General features: G+C 47.6%; 1 protein-coding gene across 1 annotated transcript in view; it reads left to right on the top strand.

Annotated features, from left to right (window-relative positions):
- Positions 1-20,945, top strand: part of ACSF2 (acyl-CoA synthetase family member 2) — a 183,074-nt gene that overhangs the window by 119,350 nt on the left and 42,779 nt on the right. Inside the window, exons 7-8 of the mRNA XM_040437968.1 lie at positions 4,750-4,848; positions 4,930-5,078. Of these exons, the coding sequence (XP_040293902.1) occupies positions 4,750-4,848; positions 4,930-5,078 (248 nt within the window). The remainder of the gene's footprint in view (positions 1-4,749; positions 4,849-4,929; positions 5,079-20,945) is intronic.

The following is a 20,945-nucleotide window of genomic DNA, read 5'->3' as shown; positions in this document are numbered from 1 at the left end:
GGTAACACCTTTCTGATATTGCTCCAATATCTTTCTGCGCAACATTGTGGGAATTGGTGATCCTCTACCCATCTTGGCTTCTGAGAGACACTGCCACTCTGAGAAGCTCTTTTTATACCCAATCATGTTGCCAATTGAACTAATTAGTGTTAATTGGTCTTCCAGCTCTTCGTTATGCTCAAATTTACTTTTTCCAGCCTCTTATTGCTACTTGTCCCAACTTTTTGGGGATTTGTTGACACCGTGAAATTTTGAATCAATGTATTTTTCCTTTAAAATGATACATTTACTCGGATTAAACGTTTGATCTGTCATCTACGTTCTATTACAAATAAAATATTGACATTTGCCATCTCCACATCATTGCATTCAGTTTTTATTCACAATTTGTTTAGTGTCCCAACTTTTTTGGAATCCGGTTTGTACTTCCGTGTGGCAATATCCAATAAATGCGAGAATATGATTAATGAAAGACATGTTTCCCTGGGGATGTACAGTATATGCTGAAACTGAAGAAACAATTGCCACCCCGTGTTATAAGCTCTAATGGTATTGGGTGACAGGGATTTCGCTATCAACTGGCGGGCAGTGTCCAGGTGTCTATTCAAACCAGCATTGACTCCGAATGCGGAGGGCTCGGTGTTGTCCCAACATCTGTTTCGGTCATGACCTGTGAAAAAAGGTAGAAATTAGCCCTGGACAAGGCGTCGGCTGCAGTATTAGTCGTAGCGCATATGTAGGAACAGCTGAAATGGAAATTAAATTGTAGAGAAAGCCGTACTAGGCGGCGCATCAATGACATTACGTATGCCGATTTTGACTTGCCACTAATAACAATATCTGCAGTGGCCGGACTGTCGGAACTGAACATTACCATCCGGTTAGACCAGGAACTACCCCAAACATATGCTGCGGCCACTATGGGGTAAAGGACACAAAAGGCCGAGGACTGGATGAAACCTGTACGTGCTGCTACTTCGACTGGCCATGTCTCCGCTAACCAATGCGTATCAAAAATAGCTGCAAAACCATTACTAGTAGCCGCTACAAAGACTACCAATGAACTCCTTGAAGTTACCGGAATGAACATGGAGATACCGTTCCACTGATCTAAAAAATTTTGCCACATCACGAGGTCCGCCTCAGCTTCTCTGTCCAAATAGACCGGACTGTCCTGACAAGGGGCTGTCGCTAAGAGGGCTAACAACCATGTAATGAAGGATCTACCTTGCGGAATAACATACATGGCAAAATTCAACATACCTAACAACGATTGTAACTCAACCTTACAAGTTACCTTACTGACGGTAAATTTGTGTATAACTTCCCTAATCCTAGATAACTTTTCTTCGGGCAGTCTAGCCGTGATGCTTTGCGTATCTAACGTAATACCCAAGAAAGTAAGGACCGAGGATGGATCCTCAATCTTGTTTGGGGCTACTGGAACACCAACTGAGCAAAGCAAGCTAACAGTTTTTGCAAGTTACTTGAGTGACCCCCTGGTGGTTCGATCAAGAGAAAGTGCCAGTTGATCAAACAGCCAGGGACTACTCCGGGAACTGAAGGTGAGTTTGGTGGCAAATTAATAGCTAGCTCTCCATTTAATCCCATGCCATTGCCAAAGTTCGGGTTTGATCAGGAGTAATTTAAAAGCGTCCGAAATATCATCTTTAGACAACGCTGTACCTGGACCTAACTGTAAAATGATTGCGATTGCTTGATCGATAGATGCATATTTCATGCTGACCTCCTCGGCAGGAATAAGGGAGTTAAGGCTAGGGATATGCGAGCCGTGCGGAGCGGATAAATCATATATCATCCTTTCTTTTTTGCTGAATTTCCCTGTTACCACCTCTACCGGGCTAACTCTCCAACGATCAAACGGAGAAATTGAAAAGGGGCCTATAACGAAGCCTTTGTCTAACTCAGTTTGTAAAAGTCTGTCTATTGAAGACGGACTTTTACCCGCGGACTGTAAGTTTGTTTTTACACTCAAGTAAGTTCTGGTAGGGCCACCAGGCCAGTGTGAAACCCTGAACTAAGTCCAGACACAAGGAAATCAACAAAACATGGATATGGATGTTCCAGTAAAAGTGACTGCAAGGAAACCACATTAATAACACTCATATAATTTCTATCTGCCTTTAATGTACAAGTCACTTTGGGATGCCCTCTGAAACAGTTAAGACAAATATGCAGGAGCCGACATTGACCATAATTACAATTTGCAAAATTGTAATTATTGCAAATTTGCGATCTACCCAGATACTTGACTGGACGACCGAGCTTATCTACGGAAATTGCATTTCTACTGCTGTCAGACAGACCAGCTAACGGAGTAGTTGTACCGAGAGCATCACGCGTAGCTACATTGTGACACCACTCTGATGAATGGTATATAGATTGGCATGACGAGCAGGAAGGAGCTTTAAGCCCTGCAAAATGCCTGCAGAACAATTCGGTATCCAACATTGCCCAATTGACTGAAAACTGAAATTGACTCAGTGCTGCTGAGAATGAGCAATGATAGTCATAAAACGCACATCTTGCATATTTGTATCCCAACTCGGTAACTCTAAACATATAGAGATCCAATTCCTCTCTTCTCTCAGGTCGGGTGGAGCACACGACATCCCTGAATAGGCTGAAAGACAATACAAATTCAGGGATGATCAATTTCCTATTTAATCTATGATCCCTACTCTTGAGAATAACAGACACATCACCACACGCAATGACTCTATTCTCAGACAAATCGCGAGTGGCGATTAACAGAGATGCCAGATTCACATCCCTACCCTCCAAGATATCTTTCTTGATATTGGGAGGGATAAAATGTGCCGGAGTGACAATAGGTGAATTAGCAATACCACCAAACATACTTGCTACAGGTACAATTGCGGTTGACACCTCCGGAGATGAGCTGGACATAGCCGTCACCCTAGACTCCACTGACTCCAACCTTGCTTGCATATTTGTTAAAGAAATTGTGACATTATTCAACATAGCATGCAGCTGGGATAACGAAGTCTGGACCATGACCATAGACACCTCCTCCTGATTTAACTGAGCAGGGGCAGTCACTAAAAGACGATAAAGTTCCGCCTTTCGTGCCGTAGCTGGGAAAGGAATACTTCTCCTAGTTAATTCTGCTATGAGTCTTGGAATAGTCCAGTTCCGTAGTGAAGGAACGCTGCCGGATTCCGACATCCTAGACCCATTTTCTTCCACAGAAGCATCCACAATGTCAGACCCGTGAGACATAATAGCTGTGGAACAAAACACGTGTTTAATGGTATCTGGGAACAGTGACTTGACTGATACCATCACCGCACCTCTGTGACCAAACAAAACACACCCAGACTGAAACGTAACGTGGACCAGATATCTAGAAGCTCCGAAAAGAAACCGTGACCAGTGAAGGTTTATGACTAGAAGGCTTACCAATGTCGTCCGGAAAAAGAGACTCTGAGAAATCCAAAATAGACCAACCGAGAAACCTGCCCATATTAAAACATATATTTCCTTATCATGAGGAACATACTAAAGCATACGAAATTGTGCATGAGCCTAATGAACGCATGACATAATACATTTATTAAAAGCACGTTGATCCCTGCCTAGCTGGGAGCACGGCGGCCCGTGCTAGACATTTCAAGGAAGAATAAAAATGTATAAGTAAACATATATATATATATATATATATATATATATATAATTTTTTTTTTTTTAATTAGCTTTAAACAGGACAATATCACCAATTAATGTAGCACTGGACAATAACTGTGTGCAGCTAACTTGCCCTAGAAGGCAGCACCCCAGGATCCCCCAAGTTTATTAGTACAATTTAGTCAGCATAATAGACTAAGCTAATCCATACAGCAGTAGTCAGCAAAAGAAAACGCATACTATGCAGTATGCATTTATCTAACATGGGAGCCTATGGGCACAGAGGGTACACATTGGGAAATCTACTAGCATGTACCATGTGTCTAGTGGAGGCCAGTAATGTGGTGTGAACAGGGCCTGATATTGTACACCCTAGTGTTTCATGTATACTGCATCACTGCCTTCTAAGTTATCCTATTTGCAACATATATACAGATGGTCAGGGGCTCATGAGCTGCCTCCGTTCCTCTGCAGCTGACTTCTCCCCCCCCCCCCTCTAAGACACGGAGTCTCGCTGACTCCTGCACCCGAACGTGCCGGTCACGTGGGAAGCCGAACGAGACTGACTTCCAGTCTGGCCGCTTCGGTGCAGTGATGCTCCACCTTACCATAGGAGCCGACACTGCCGGCCGGACTAGGGGAACGAGGGACGCCACCGCGGCTACTTACCACCAAAGCTGCTCACCGCTGAAAAACGCACCACCGCTACTCGCAACCACGTGACCGGAAGTACAGGCGAACGCTCGGAATGAAGCGCTGCTCCCCCATGGTAATGCGCCGGTTATAAGGGCAATAGGCCCCTTCCACAAATACAGGCCAACATATTGGCCTTAAAACATATATATATATATATATATATATTATTTTTTTTCTCTCCTTCTTTTCTGTTAAGCTTCTCTTTAACGCCAAAAAGTATGTTACGGATGTCACCATTTGAAAAATTGCCACCAAAACCAGAGGTTGCGTGTGTATGGCGGTGTCGGGAGGGATAGCTGTTGGACGAACGAGCATTTGATTCACAGTTGTGTAATGTTTACAACTAGCTTAACCTCTTGCACTTGGTTTTCATTTTTCGTTTAGGGAACAACTGGATATCCTAAAGGAGCGACCCTGAGCCACCATAACATTGTGAACAATGCGGCTATGATAGGGCACAGGATTGGCCATGACTGGTTGAAGGTAAGTTAGAGGAAGCCCATGTTATATGAAAATGTGTTCACACTAACCTACATACTGACAGTTACCCTTATCCTTCCCAAGGGACAACGGATAGCGCTTCCTGTGCCTCTCTACCACTGCATGGGCTCCGTTTTAGGCAGTCTTGTAATGGCTGTGTATGGTCCAGCGGTGGTTTTTCCCTCTCCAACCTTTGACGCTCGTGCTTTATTGCAGGCTATTTCACGGGAGAGGTACGTGTCTTTTATTTAGACTTTTCTGTCTTATTCGCCCTTTTATTTTACTTCATGCAGTTTATCTGTGCACAATTTGTAAAATTATATATATATGAAGATTAATCCAAGTAGGGTTGATCCTGCTGAGTAAAATTATTTATGTTCCTCTGTTGCACTGTTTCTGAGAAAAACAACTTTTTATTAATATGTAAATTAAAGGGGTTGTGTCTAGAGTTGAGCAGACACCTGGATGTTCGGGTTCGGCCGAACTTCGGAAAAAAGTTGGAGTTCGGGACCCGAACTTGACCCCGAACTCCATTGAAGTCAATGGGGACCCAAACTTTTGAGCACTAAAATGGCTGTAAAAATGTCATGGAAAGGGCTAGAGGGCTGCAAATGGCGTCAAAATGTGGTTAAGAGCATGGCAAGTGCTCTGCAAACAAATGTGGATAGGGAAATGACTTTAAATAACATAAAATACGTAAAAAATTAAAATCTTGATCTAGGAGGACCAGGTCCATATGGAGTAGGAGGTTGAGGAGGCGGTGGATGTGGCGGTGTAGGTGGAAGCGGCGGTGGTGGAGGAGGAGGCATCCCCGTGATGTTCACGATCCAATTTGATATCTGCACTATCAACTTTCGATGTTCTTTTATGCGCCTACCATGGTGATCACGGGTGGCGGGGAATCAGGGTTCCAGGCCGGAGAGGGAGCGTGAGAAAGAGAGACCAAATTTAAGGGAGGATCCATTTTTTCAAATTTAAAATTAGAGTTGAAATATGTGAGAAATTATTAAAGCATAAAAGTGTGACAACTTTTCAAAGTTTAAGCATTGAATGTAAGGATGTGGCACACATTAATTACTGAATAATTTATTAAATTTTATTCCCTGTCACCTATGCATAGCAGGTGTTTATTCAAGTCTAAAATTGTATAATGTCAACCCAAGAATGTAACAGAAAAATTATTGAAATTTATTAAGCTGTCAACTAGGTAGAGGAGGGGTATATTACACCCAAAAATTGGTGAATTTCACCCAAAAATTTAACTGACAATTTATTTTTTTTTTTCGATCTACTAGGTATAGGAGTGGTACATCACACCCAAAAATTGGTGAATTTCACCAGAATATATAACTGTGGCGAAACCAACCTCGCCACTGGGTTTCGGAGGGGCCTGGCTACCAGCCTCTTGCCTCAGGATTATGGCCCATACTAACTTTAAAGGAGCAGACAGACCGGCCGCACAGCTTAAATCTGTCTTTGCAATTGTATTTTGTTATGTGAGGGTACCCAGATAGCTAATTTTGTTGTATTTGTGTATTCTGAGTGCCATTCACCTAATGATATGCACTCAGACTTGAGCTATCTGGGAATATGTTAAATGTCTGTGTTTGCTGTGAGGGTGTGACATTGTGTGTTTGGGTGGTGATTCCTGTCCTGTTGTTCCCACGTGTGTATTGGTGATTTCCCTTTGTCCTGAGAGATAATTGAATTACTCCTCGGGTGTCTCCAGGGCAGAGAGGAGGAAACCATGATGCATTGTGGGGATGTGTTGTGTCTGTGTATCCTGAGTGCTACGTATCTGTCCTGTGTCACAGTCTTCCTTCTGGTCCCCTAGGGGCGTGTACACCAGATGGGGACCTGCATAAATACGGGCGGGTAGCCCTCAATAAAGAGTTCCTGTTTTACCTTCAACATAGAGCCTCGTCTCATGTGTGTGGGGATTGCTATACTTGTATACTCCCCTGGCTATTACTCCTAGCTCTTGTAAGAGCTGTTCCTGTTCCTGGTTCCTGTGGTGGTATCGGTGTCGAGTGGAGTGCTTGGAGTCCTCGGGAGGCACTGGGAGCATTTATCGACGGAGGTACCCGGCCGGGGTGCCAGGAGATCCGTTACAATAACTGACAATTTTTTTTTTTTAACCTGTCTACTAGGTATAGCAGTGGTACTATACACCCAAAAATTTGTTAATTTCACCATAAAATGTAACTGACAATTTTTTTTATTTTTTTTTACCGGTCTACTAGGTATAGCAGTGGTACTATACACACCAAAATTGGTGAATTTCACCCTAAAATGTAAATGACAATTTATTTATTTTTTAACCGGCCTACTAGGTATAGCAGTGGTAATTTACACCCATAAATTGGTTAATTTCACCCAAAAAAGTAAATGACAATTTTTTTTTTTGTTTAACCTGTCTACTAGGTATAGCAGTGGTACTATACACACCAAAATTGGTGAATTTCACCCGAAAATGTAAATGACAATTTATTTATTTTTGTTTAACCTGTCTACTAGGTATAGCAGTGGTACTATACACCCAAAAATTTGTTAATTTCACCATAAAATGTAACTGACAATTTATTTTTATTTTTTTACCGGTCTACTAGGTATAATAGCAGTGGTAATATACACCCAAAAATTGGTGAATTTCACCAGAAAATGTAAATGACAAAGTAGTGAAATGATATAAAATAAAACACGTACATTTTTTTTTAATGGATTTATGAGGTGGAGTTCCATATGGAGTAGGAGTTTGAGGAGGCGGTGGACGTAGCGGAGTAGGTGGAAGCGGCGGTGGAGGAGGACGAGGTAGCCAACATAGGTTTTTGGTTTTAATTTAATTTTGTAAAATTAAGGTACACTTCAAAAGAGTGTGAAATATCCAAAATACAAACATGAGCAATTGTGCTGCAGTATAACAATGGCTGCTAAGTGCCTGTATACATGTCTATTCTGCACAAGGTACGGACAAGTCCTGTGGGATCCACACCTGGTTCATTTTAGTGAACGTGAGCTTGTCCACATTGGCTGTGGACAGGCAGCTGCGCTTGTCTGTGATGATGCCCCCTGCCGTGCTAAACACACGTTCAGATAATACACTGGCTGCAGGGCAATCCAGCACCTTCAAGGCGTAAAGGGCAAGCTCAGGCCATGTGCCCAATTTGGAGACCCAGAAGTTGAAGGGGGCAGACCCGTCATTCAGTACGTGTAGGCATGTGCACACATACTGCTCCACCATGTTGGTGAAATGCTGCCTCCTGCTAAGACGTTCCATATCAGCTGGTGGTGCTGGTTGTTGTGGCGTGCTGACAACGCTTTTCCACATTTCGGCCATGCTAACCCTGCCTTCTGAGGTGCTGGTGGTGCCCCAGCTGTGTTGGCGACCTCTTCCTCTGCCTTCGCCTTGTGCTTCCACTGTGCCCCCGCTGTCAGGTGGGAATGCCACCAGCAGCGCGTCTACCAGCGTGCGCTTGTACTTGTGCATCTTACGATCACGCTCCAGTGACGGAATTAAGGACGGTACGTTGTCGTTGTAACGGTGTCACGGCCACGGTTTTGGCCGTGACTCCTTGGGAGCCGCATACTGTTGCCCGCGGTTTTGGGTTGTAGTGTCAACCGCAGCTTGAGGCATTAGGTTGTTAGCCTCAAGTGCGGTTGCCGCGGACAACAGCTATGTGTGCGGTTCCCTCGGAGTTGTGTGCGCGTTTGTAAGCACTTTTGTATGTCTGTGTGCACTTTGTTTATGTTTGGTGTGCACTGACATTTTCCCTTCACTGTGGCTGTCCGTGGCAACGTTTGGTGGTATGATGTACATGTGGTGGCAGTGTCCCAGTCTTCGGGCTGACTCCCAGGACACGCTTGCCACCCATGTCGTTGCCTGCGGCAACAGCCACAGTGTGTTTGTTGTTTAGACACTTCCCCTTTAAGTTATGTTTTCCCTTATGTGGTTTTGGAAGGGTTAACTCCCTTTCAGTGTGTGTGAGTCACGGGGTGTGTCTGATTGTTGGGTGTGGCCTCTTGGCCCTATAAAGCCTCAGTTGTAGGCAGTAGCCAGAGAGGGTGTTTCAGCCATGCTGGCTGTAGACATCCTCCTGGTTACTTACCAACTGCCAGTGGGGGCCAACCTTCTGGTCATAAGCAATTATATATGTCCTTTGGTGTCTGGAAGATGTTGTTTGCTTTTATGTTTCTTTATTGCACCTGTGGTCCTGGGTTGCCGTGTGTTGTGTGTTTGTGTGCTGAGTCCTGCTGTCTGTGGGCAGTACACCCACATGGGTTCCAGGCTTGGTTGTCTGTGGCAGGTCAGTGTGATGTTTGTGGCAAGTACCTGCCACTGCCATAGGTTGCACTTGTTCTCCCTTCCTTGCAGCTTGGCCAGTGAGACTCCTGTTCCTCCGTATCCAGAAGGAACAGGATGTCTTACTCTGACTCCTAGCCTAGGGACCGGCGGAGGGAGAGTAGGGATCTGAGGTTCCTGCGCATGGGTCCTCCTACCTTCAAGGTCGGCCCATGCAGGTAGGAGTTAGGGTCAGGTTAGGGACGCTGTAGGAGGTGACCTGCTCCCTAATCCTGTTTGTCCTGGTCAAGCAGCGACCATCTTCCTTCCGGCACACGGCTGAGGGTTTCCCCCATCCTCAGCCGTGACAAACGGGGATCCAGCAGCGTGGCCACCCAGTAATCAGTTATAATGTGGGCAACTCGGCGGTCGTTGCGGAGACACTGCAGCATGTAATCGCTCATGTGTGTCAGGCTGCCCAGAGGCAACGAAAAGCTGTCCTCGGTGGGAGGTGTATCGTCTGTGTCCTCTGTATTACCCCCATCCACGCACCAGTGATAGCCATGAGCTGGTCTGGGTGCCACCCTGCTGTGAACATGGTTCCTCCTCCTCCATCTCCTCCTCCTCATCCTCCACCTCGTCATCCTCCAGAACTGTGGCCTGGCTGGACAATTGTGTACCTTGGGTTTGTGGGTGCAGGAACCCACCCTCTGAGCCACTTGGGAATGACTGGCCGGAAACCCTCCTCCTGTGCCACATCCTCTTCCATCATCACCAGGAGCATTTTTTCAAGGAGGCATAGAAGTGGGATAGTAACGCTGAGAACGGCGTTATCGGCACTGGCCATGTTGGTTGAGTACTTGAAACAGCGCAACAAGGAACACAGGTCTCGCATGGAGGCCCAGTCATTGGTGGTGAAGTGGTGCTGTTCCACCGAGCGACTCACCCGTGCGTGCTGCAGCTGAAACTCCACTATCGCCTGCTGCTGCTCGCACAGTCTGTGGAGTTCCACCTTGTGGGCACGTCGCATAAGAGGCGGTGAGCGGGAAGGCCGAAGTTACGCTGCAGCGCTGACAGGCGAGCAGCAGCAGGGTGAGAACGCCGAAAGCCCGCACAGATGGCCCGCACTTTATGCAGCAGCTCTGACATGTCGGGGTAATTTTTAAGGAATCTCTGCACCACCAAATTCAGCACATGCGCCAGGCAAGGGATGTGCGTCAAACCGGCTAGTCCCAGAGCTGCCACGAGATTTCGCCCATTATTGCACACCACCAGGCCGGGCTTGAGGCTGACTGGCACAAACCACTCATTGGTCTGTTGTTCAAGGCCCGTCCACAGCTCCTGCGTGGTGTGGGGTTTGTCCCCCAAACAGATACGTTTTTAAACTGCCTGCTGTCGTTTACCCCTGGCTGTGCTGAAGTTGGTGGTGAAGGTATTACGCTGACCGGATGAGGAGATGGTAGAGGATGAGGAAGCAGAGTAGGAGGAGGAAGCAACAGGAGGCAAACTGAAGCGCCCTGCAATCCTCGGTGGTGGAAGGACATGCGCCAAACTGCTATCCGCCTCAGGCCCAGCCGCCACTGCATTTACCCAGTGGGCTGTTATGGAGATATAACGGCCCTGACCTTGCTTACTGGTCCACGTATCTGTAGTCAGGTGCACCTTGCCACAGATGGCGTTGCGCAGTGCAGACCTGATTTTGTCCCCCACTTGGTTGTGCAGGGAAGGCTCTCCGGGAAAAGTTGTGGCGGCTGGGTACGTCGTACTGTGGAACAGCCACCGCCATAAGGCCTTTAAAACTATCCGTCTCCACCAGACGGAATGACAGCATTTCAAAGGCAAGTAATTTAGAAATGCTGGCATTCAGGGCTAGGGATCGCGGGTGGGTAGGGGGGTACTTCCTCTTCCTCTCCAGTGTTTGGGATATGGAGAGCTGAACGCTTCCGTGGGACATTGTGGAGATGCTTGGTGACCCAGGTGTTGGTGTTGCTGGCAGATCCTCTGTTTGTGGGGTGCCAGGTGGCACTGTCACTCCAGAGGTGGATGAAGAGGCCGCGACTGCAGCAGAAGAGGAAGCAGGAGGAGCCAGAGACCTTTCTTGGTTTTTGAGGTGTCTACTCCACTGCAGCTCGTGCTTTGCACTTAATGCCTGGTCATGCAGGTTGTGCTCAGGTTGAGAACGTTTATGCCTCGCTTCAGGCTCTGATTGCACAGCGTGCAAACCACTCGTGTCTTGTCGTCAGCACATTGTCTGAAGAACTGCCACGCCAGGGAACTCCTTGGAGCTGGCTTTGGTGTGCTCGGTCCCTTGCTGCGGTGGGCAGTAGGAGGCGTACTGTCTAGAGGATGGCCGCTCCGCTTTTGCACCCTGCTCCCTCTTCTGCTGTGCTGGTGGCTCTGTGCGACCACCGCCTCTTCCTCCGAACTACATCGGTCACTCGCATGACCTTGATTCCATGTGGGGTCGAGGACCTCATCGTCCTCCACATCATCTTCCACCCAGTCTTCACCCCTGACTTCCTTGTCGGTCTGCACACTTTCGAAAGCCCCAGCAGTTGGCACCTGTGTTTCGTCATCATCCGAGACGTGCTGCGATGGTCCTCCCATTGTCCTCCCAAGTGGTTGGGCATCGGTGCACTCAATGTCTTCCACTTCTGGGGCAGGGTTAGGTGGATGGCCCTGGGAAACCCTGCTAACAGTGTCATCCAAAAGCAGAAGAGACTGCTGCATGACTTGGGGCTCAGACTGCTTGGCTGATTTGCAAGGGGGTGAGATGAAAGACTGATGGACATCGGCTGCAGGTGCCAACTGTGGTCTTTCAGCAGGAGACTGGGTGGGAGACAATGTGAAGGAACTGGATCCACTGTCAGCAACTCAATCTACAATCCCCTGTACTTGTTCAGGCCTCACCATTCGTAGAGCAGCATTAGGCCCGACCAAATACCGCTGCAGGTTTTGTCGCCTACTCGCACCTGAGGAAGGGGTTTCACTTGTGCGTGTAGCTGGCACAGATCGACCACGTCCTCTCCCTGCAACAGGAGCTCCACCAGCAGCACCACGACCTGGGCCACGTCCCTTATTTGACGCTCTCCTCATATTTTTCGAATTTAGGATCTTGCCCTAAATGGGTGTTAAATTAATAGTAGAGTAGAACGACAGTATATAAAGGGTGTATCTCACACGGTCTGAACCAGTGTAGGCCTAAATTTAATATTTCTTTGCCCAAAATGGCTGTATTTCAAATGGCTGTATTTCAAATCCCTGAATCAAACCCCTGTATGTAGAGGGAGTATCTCACAGGGCCTGAACCAGTGTAGGCCTTAAGTAAAAGCAATGGCCGGACTGGGGGGGCGAAGCCCCTTTAGGGGAGGCCCCCATGACGGGGGGGTTTGGTTAGAGAGCCCCGGAGTTAGTGGGATTGGAGGGTAAGAAGGAGGAGGAGGAGAAACGCAGTTTTAGATTGATACCGCGGACGTTTGCAAATTGGTTGCAAGCGTTCGCGATATTGGCTTGCGTGATTGGGGAGAAGGCGCCGGAGGCTTGTTCGGGCCTTTTTTGTTATCTGGACGCAATTGGTGAGACTTATCGGGTATATGGGGGAGTGGCTTGGTTAAGATATGATGAGCAGTTCCGTCAGCGGAAGGCGGTGCGTCCGGAAATGCGGTGGGACCACAAGGATATTGCCTTGTGGTTGAAAGTTACGGCCCCGGTGCGGTCGGGGCAGCCCTTTCGGGGGGAGGGGAGCAGTGGGGGGACGCTCAATACGGCAGCGGCCTCAGCTAGGGGCCTGTGTTTCGCCTATAACGAAGGAAACTGTTGGTTCGGGGTTAAATGTAAATTTAAGCACGAATGTTCGGGTTGTGGAGGGAATCATGGGGCGGCGAGATGTTTTAGAAGCGGTAAACAAAGAGGGGGAGATGGTAATGGTAAAGGGGGTGACACCGGTGCGGCTGGAAAAGATGCAGCCGTATCTAGATAGGTACCCCGATAGAGAGGCAGCGGGGTTGTTGGGGTCAGGGTTTTCGGAGGGTTTTAGGATTCCGTTCGTGCCAGGGGGTGCTGTGTTGCTTAGGAAGAATTTGCGGTCAGCTAGGGAGCATCCAGAAGTTGTAGGGGAGAAGCTGGGGAAGGAGGTGGCGCTGGGGCGGATGGCGGGCCCGTTTTCGGAGCCGCCCATTTTTAATTTGCGGGTGTCGCCGTTGGGAGTTGTCCCCAAAAAGGAGGCGAATAAGTTTCGCCTTATCCATCATCTGTCGTTTCCGAGGGGCTCCTCAGTCAACGACGGTATTGACCCTGCGGTTTGTTCAGTGGTTTATACGTCGTTTGACGCGGCGGTGGGTTGGGTAAAGCGTTTTGGGACCGGTGCTCTGATGGCGAAAACGGACATCAAAGCGGCGTTTAGGTTGCTGCCGGTTCATCCTGAGTGTCAGCATTTGTTGGGGTGTTTTTGGGATGGGGATTTTTTGTAGATCGTTGTCCACCCATGGGGTGTTCGCTGTCGTGCGCCTACTTTGAAATGTTCAGCTCGTTTTTGGAGTGGGCAGTCGTGGACTCGTCAGGTTGTGAATCGCTGATTCATTATCTGGACGATTTTTTGTGTATCGGCCCCCCGGGGTCGCGGGTTTGTGCGTTATTGTTGGAGACGTTGAGTTCGCTTATTGATAAGTTTGGTGTCCCATTGGCCAAAGAAAAGATGGTGGGGCCGGTAACGGAATTGAGCTTCCTAAGGATAGTTATTGACTCAGTGAGAATGTAGTGTAGATTGCCCGGGGATAAGCTAGAGGATTTGAAGGGGCTGGTGGCTAGGGCGAGACTGGTGAAGAAGTTACAGTTGAGGGAGCTTCAGTCGCTGCTAGGGAAGCTCAATTTCGCTTGTCGGATCATGCCCACGGGCCGGGTGTTCTGCAGGCGCTTGGCGCAGGCGACCACGGGAGTGGTCGTCCCACATCATTACATTCGGTTGGGGAAATTGCGAGCCGACTTGCAGGTGTGGAGTTCATTTCTGTACCGGTATAACGGTCGCTCGCTGTTCATGGGGGAAGTTGTTGATTCATTTGATTTTGAATTGTTTACTGACGCGGCAGGAGGTTCGGGTTTTGGGGCCTTCTGTGGGGGTCAATGGTGTGCTGGGGTTTGGCCGGTTGTGTGGGTGGAGCGAGGCTGGGTGAAGAATTTGGCCTTATTGGAGTTATTTCCCTTCGTGTTGGCGGTTTTGTTATGGGGGGAGCGTTTTCGGGATAGGAAGATACGTTTCCACTGCGACAATATGGGAGTGGTTCAAGCAATCAATGGCTTGTCAGCATCGTCGCCTTTCTCATTCGCAGTGGAATCGGTTTCGGCAGTTGGCTCCGGAGGCAGACGCGGTTGGACTGGAGTGTCCGGCTTGCCTGTGGGATCTGTTGGAGGAACCGTAACGGGGCTCATCCAAGCGTCATTGGCGCCGGGTACGTGGGCTATGTATATGAAGGCCTGGGGTGCTTGGGAGGATTGGTGTACCGGTTTGGGAGGGGGGAATGAGGAGTTCGAGTTTTCTTTGTTAATGTTTTTGGGCCACTGTAAATAGGAGGGTTGGTCGGTAAGTAAGATTAACGGTTATATGGCAGGGTTGGAGTTTGGTTTTAGGGCACGGCGTATGGTGGATGTTACAAAATCGTTTTTGGTGGTTCAGGCGCTGAAAGGGTGGCGAAGGATGGGTACGGGGTGGATGGTAGGAGGCCTGTGTCGTTCGCTTTATTGCTTCAGTTGGGTAGTCAATTCCGGGGGGTTTGTAGGTCGGAGTGGGAAGTCCGGTTGTTTCGTTTGGCATTCTCTTTAGCGTTTTTTGGGGCAATGCGTTTGGGTGAACTGGTTTGTCCATCGGTGAGCAGGGTGGAGGGGCTTTTGAGGAAAGATGTTGATTTGTTTGCGGACAGAGTTGAGTTTTTGATTCGTCGGTCAAAGACGGATGTGGTGCGTCGGGGTCGGAGAGTGGTGCTTTTCAGGATTGGGGGTTGTGATATGTGCCCTGTTCAATGTCTGCAAGACTATGGGGCAGGGACTGTTGGGGCGTCGTCCCCTTTGTTTGTGCTTGCATAAAATGGCCGCCGCCACCCACATAACTAACAGAATTATAAAAGTCATATTTTTTTTGGTCAATGGCCTCAGGGCTGGGTAAAACGATTGTGTCCTGCACCCACACAACTATTTCTAGGTAGATCGCTGAGTTAGATTCTCTCCTATTCTCTCCCTGAAATCACAAGTCCAGCAGCATCCTCTCCCTACACTTGTAACAGCAGAGTGACGTGGGTCGCATGCTGCTCTGGCCAATCACAGCCATGCCATTAGTAGGCATGGCTGTGATGGCCTCTTGGGGCAAGTAGTATGACGCTTGTTGATTGGCTTCTGTGCAGCCTTTCAAAAAGCGCCAAGAAAGCACCGAACCCGAACTTTTACGGAAATGTTCGGGTCCGGGGTCCAAAAATCCTAAAGTTCGGTACGAACCCGAACTTTACAGTTCGGGTTCGCTCAACCCTAATTGTGTCTCTTCAGCAAATAGCATTTATTATGTAGATGATGTTAATACAAGGCACTTACTAATGTATTGTGATTACCCATATTGCCTCCTTTTCTGGCTGGATTTATTTTTCCATCACATTATACACTGCTCGTTTTCCATGATTACTACCATCCTGCAATCCATCAGTGGTGGTCGTGCTTACACATTATAGGAAAAAGCCCCGGCCTATTTGGTGGGAGTGCACACAGGCTAGTGCTTTTTTCTATAGTGTGCAAACACGACCACCACTGATGCATTGTAGGGTGGTCGTAACCATGGAAACGAGCAGTGTATAATGTGATGGAAAAATTAATCCAGCCAGAAAAGAAGGCAACATGGACAATCACAATACATTAGTAAGTGTCTTGTATTAACTTTCTCTTCATGATAAATGCTATTTGCTGAAGTGAGACAACCCCTTTAAGCCTCCGGTGCACTGAGCGCGGTCCTAAGCCCCTCTACTCTCCACTTAGAAACAATTCCGCCGTCCCCTTGATTGACGCGGACCAGGAATCTTGGCAGACCGTGTAATCTCACGCCTGCACCTCTGCCTACAGTATCAGCCAGGGGAGATGATTGTGCAGGAACCTGGCTCGGTCAATAAAGAAGAAGAGGAAGGAGCTGGCAGAAAAAGCAGGAGATGGGGTGCCCACAGTGGCTTGAGCCCACCCTCGGTGCACTTAACTGCTTATCTGCCTATGCATTCAAGTATTTTTTCTGCAGAGTGAATCAACGGATCACTTAGGCCCCTTGCAGACGAGCGTGTCCGGATTAGGTCCGGATAAGGTCCGAATGCGTTGCGGTAAACCCGCGCAAGTAGCTACGCAATTGCAGTCAGTTTTGACTGCGATTGCATTCCGTTGTTCAGTTTTTATCTCGCGGATGTAATGTGTTTTGCACGCGCGTGATAAAAAACTGCATGTGGTACCCAGACCCGAACTTCTTCACAGAAGTTCAGGTTTGGGTTCAAGGTTGTGTAGTTTGTATTGTTTCCCCTTATAACATGGTTATAAGGGAAAATAATAACATTCTGAATACAGAATGCATAGTACAATAGGACTGGAGGGGTTAAAAAAATATATATATATATTTTAACTCACCTTAATCCACTTGTTCGCGCAACCGGCATCTCTTCTGTCTTCTTCTTTAAGGAATAGGACCTTTGATGACGTCACTGCGCGAATCACATGGTCCATCACATGATCTTTTACCATGGTGATGGATCATGTGACGGACCATGTGATGAGCGCAGTGACGTCATCAAAGGTCCTTTTCCTGTGCACAGCAAAGAAGAAGACAGAAGAAGCCGGGCTGCGCGATCAAGTGGATTAAGGTGAGTTATATTGTTTATTTATTTTTTTAAACTCCTCCAGCCCTATTGTACTATGCATTCTGTATTAAGAATGCTATTATTTTCCCTTATAACCATGTTATAAGGGAAAATAATAATGATCGGGTCCCCATCCCGATCGTCTCCTAGCAACCGTGCGTGAAAATCGCACCGCATCCGCACTTGCTTGCGGATGCTTGCGATTTTCACGTAGCCCCATTCAATTCTATGGGGCCTGTGTTGCGTGAAAAATGCAGAATATAGAACATGTTGCGATTTTCACGCAACGCACAAGTGATGTGTGAAAATCACCGCTCATGTGCACAGCCCCATAGAAATGAATGGGTCCGGATTCAGTGCGGGTGCAATGCGTTCACGTCACGCATTGCACCCGCGCGGAAAACTCGCTCATGTGAAAGGGGCCTTAGTCAAAGGTATCATTGTATTCAGCTGAGCTAGCCCTACGAGGCATTGTGTCTGGTGTAACTGGTGTGAATTTCTTGGTGACCGATTCCCTTTAAAAAGGATCGGTCCCCTCTCCTGACATGTCTGTCTTAGTAACTAATTGCATCCCCATGTAATAACAATTCTGGAGCATGTATTCTCATGACTCTGTTGTGTTATTCCTCTTATTAGGATAAGTTATTCATTAACTTCCAACAGTTTGCAAGAAAGGTTCAACTGGGTGTGTCCTTGCACAGTCTGACACTGGCAGCACTGATTGGATAGTGTTATCTTGGGAAGGGACGCACCCCCAACTGATTAAGCCAGCTGGCCATTTGCGATGATGTTTACCCTGTCTGGCCCTGTCAGTCAAAGTGCAGACAGCGTGTCAGTTGCAGAGAGAGCAGAGCCTCTAGGTGTAACGGCAACGCCCCCGTTGCTCCTCGAGGCTCATTTGCATACATTAAAACACAGTTTTTCTCAGTAACGCAGGCACATATGAACATGGGACCAACACAGATGTCTTCAGCTCCCAAGTGCACATGTAACAGGTCAGCCAGTGTCATAGGTACAATTCTGCTGACAGATGCCTTTTAAGACTGGGGCTACATAGCAACATGTGTCATGCAACTAAAAAAGGGTATAGCTAGAAATTCCTGCTTTCCAACTCCACTCTCACGCGGACTCTAAGGCCCCGTTACGGAGGAAGTTAGCAGATAGCTGGAACATATAAATAAACGAGCGACTGGCTTGAACCCAAACTAAGGAGCTTATAGGTGAGCCCTATAAAACCCTAAGAGCTCTCCCTGACTGCTATGCACATGCAAGGGTCTGTATGGTAGACGATTGCATGCCCGCGTACCTAATACTGTGTGACACCTGAAAACCCTATAATAGTGAGGGGACACGACCACCGGCTCCCTGCACTTAATACGGACGGAGTCAGGGTCACCTAGAATCAAGCCAGCAAGGAAACACAATAAACTAAATGACTTATCTGAGCAAACAGCAGAAGCAGCCTCCTGCAGTGAACACCTCATCCAGGAAGTAGTATAAACCGCAATGTGAGGCAGTATGGGAGGGATTATAAAGGAAGACAATTAGTCGAAATAAGTGACACCTGGCAGAAGGAAAGGAGATGAGAAAGTGAAACCAAAACAAAGAACATCATACAAGAGGTAGAGAAGAACGTCTGCCAGATCTTCTCACAGAACTGGCGGTGACAGTACCCCTCCCTCTACAGGTGGACTCTGGACACTCAGAGCCTACCTTCTCAGGATGAGACCTATGGAAAGCCCTAATAGGACGAGTGGCCTTAATGTCCGCCACTGGGACCCACATCCTCTCCTCAGGACCATAACCCTCCCAATGAACGAGGTACTGAAGAGAACCGCGGATAATGCGAGATTCCACAATCCTATAGACCTGAAATTCAAGATTACCATCAACAATAATCGAAGGAGGAGGCAAAGAGGAGGGTACAGTGGGTTGGACATAAGGTTTTAATAGGGACTTGTGAAAAACATTATGGATCTTCCAAGTCTGAGGAAGATCAAGATGGAAGGCAACGGGATTGATGACGGACAAGATCTTGTAAGGCCCAATAAACTTAGGACCCAACTTCCAGGAGGGAACCTTCAGTTTGATATTCTTAGTAGACAACCACACCAGATCATCAACATTCAGGCACACGTCTCTTATCCGCCACACGCTTATATCTCTCACTCATCCTCTTCAGATTACCCTGAATCTTTTGCCAAATAAATGACAAAGACGAGGAAAATCTCTCCTCATCAGGTAAACCAGAAGACCCCTCTCCAGAGAATGTCCCAAACTGCGGATGAAACCCATATGCAGTAAAAAATGGTGACTTATCAGAGGACTCCTGGCGACGGTTATTTAAAGCAAACTCAGCAAGGGACAAAAAAGAATACCAATCCTCCTGATTCTCCACCACAAAACAGCGCAGATATGTCTCCAGATTCTGATTGACGCGTTCGGTCTGACCATTCGACTGCGGGTGAACAGCAGAAGAGAACGACAACCGAACCCCCAAGCGAGAACAGAAGGCCTTCCAGAATCTGGAAACAAATTGCGTGCCCCTATCAGAAACGATGTCTGAAGGAATGCCATGCAATTTAACAATATGATCAACAAACGCTTGCGCCAGCGTCTTAGCATTGGGTAACCCAGGAAAGGGAATGAAATGTGCCATTTTGCTAAAACAGTCCACTACCACCAGAATCACAGTCTTCCCCGAGGAACGAGGCAGGTCCGTAATGAAGTCCATGGACAGATGCGTCAAAGGACGGGAAGGAATGGGTAACGGGAGGAGAGAACCCGACGGCCGTGAATGAGGGACCTTGGCACGAGCGCAGGTCTCGCAGGCTGCCACAAAACCCTCAACCGTCTTACGAAGAGCCGGCCACCAGAATCTCTGAGCAATGAGATCCACTGTGGCTCTACTCCCCGGGTGCCCAGCAAGGACAGTATCGTGGTGCTCCTTAAAATCCTTGTGTCGTAAAGCGAGAGGCGCAAACAACCTCCCAGGAGGGCAAAGATCAGGAGCCTCTGCCTGGGCTGCCTGAACCTCTGCCTCTAAATCAGGATAAAGAACAGAGACGACCACCCCTTCAGCCAAAATGGGACCCGGGTCTTCAAAATTCCCCCCTCCCGAAAAACAACGTGACAGGGAATCCGCCTTGACATTTTTAACCCCAGGGCGGAACGTAACAACAAAATTAAACCTAGAAAAGAACAAAGACCATCTGGCCTGTCTCGGGTTCAGACGCTTGGCCAATTCCAAGTAGGCCAGATTCTTATGGTCGGTAAACACGGTAATAGGGTGTCTGGCTCCCTTTAACTAATGGCGCCATTTCTCAAAAGCTAATTTGATGGCCAACAACTCCCTATCTTCCACATCGTAATTTCTCTCTGCAGAGGAGAGTTTCCTTGAGAAAAAGGCACACGGTCGCCATTTGGCAGGAGAGGGACCCTGAGATAAGACCGCACCCACACCCACCTCAGAAGCATCCACCTCAATAATAAAAGGTAGAGAGACATCAGGTTGTACCAAAATGGGAGCGGAAGCAAAACTCTCTTTAATACTAGAAAAGGCTTTAAGCGCATCTACCGACCACGTGGGAAAATCCACCCCCTTTTTAGTCATATCAGTGAGTGGCTTAACAACAGAGGAATAATTCAAAATGAACTTTCTGTAATAATTTGCAAAACCCAAAAACCGCATCAGCGCCTTCTCAGGAAGCTCCCAATCAAGCACAGCGCGGACCTTCTCAGGGTCCATCCGAAAACCAGAAGCGGAGAGAAGAAAACCAAGAAATTGAATCTCCGGAACCGCAAACACACATTTTTCCAGTTTAGCGTATAATTTATTCTCCCGCAGAATCAGCAAGACCTGACATAGGTGGTCCCGATGAGTCTTGAAATCAGGAGAAAAAATTAAAATGTCATCTAGATACACCAGTACAAATTTCCCCATTAAATGATAAAAA

The sequence above is a fragment of the Bufo bufo genome, chromosome 6 (assembly GCF_905171765.1).
Source record: "Bufo bufo chromosome 6, aBufBuf1.1, whole genome shotgun sequence".
Lineage (NCBI taxonomy): Eukaryota > Metazoa > Chordata > Amphibia > Anura > Bufonidae > Bufo > Bufo bufo.
Note: the sequence above shows the minus strand (reverse complement) of the source record. Positions and strands in the feature narration are given on the sequence as shown.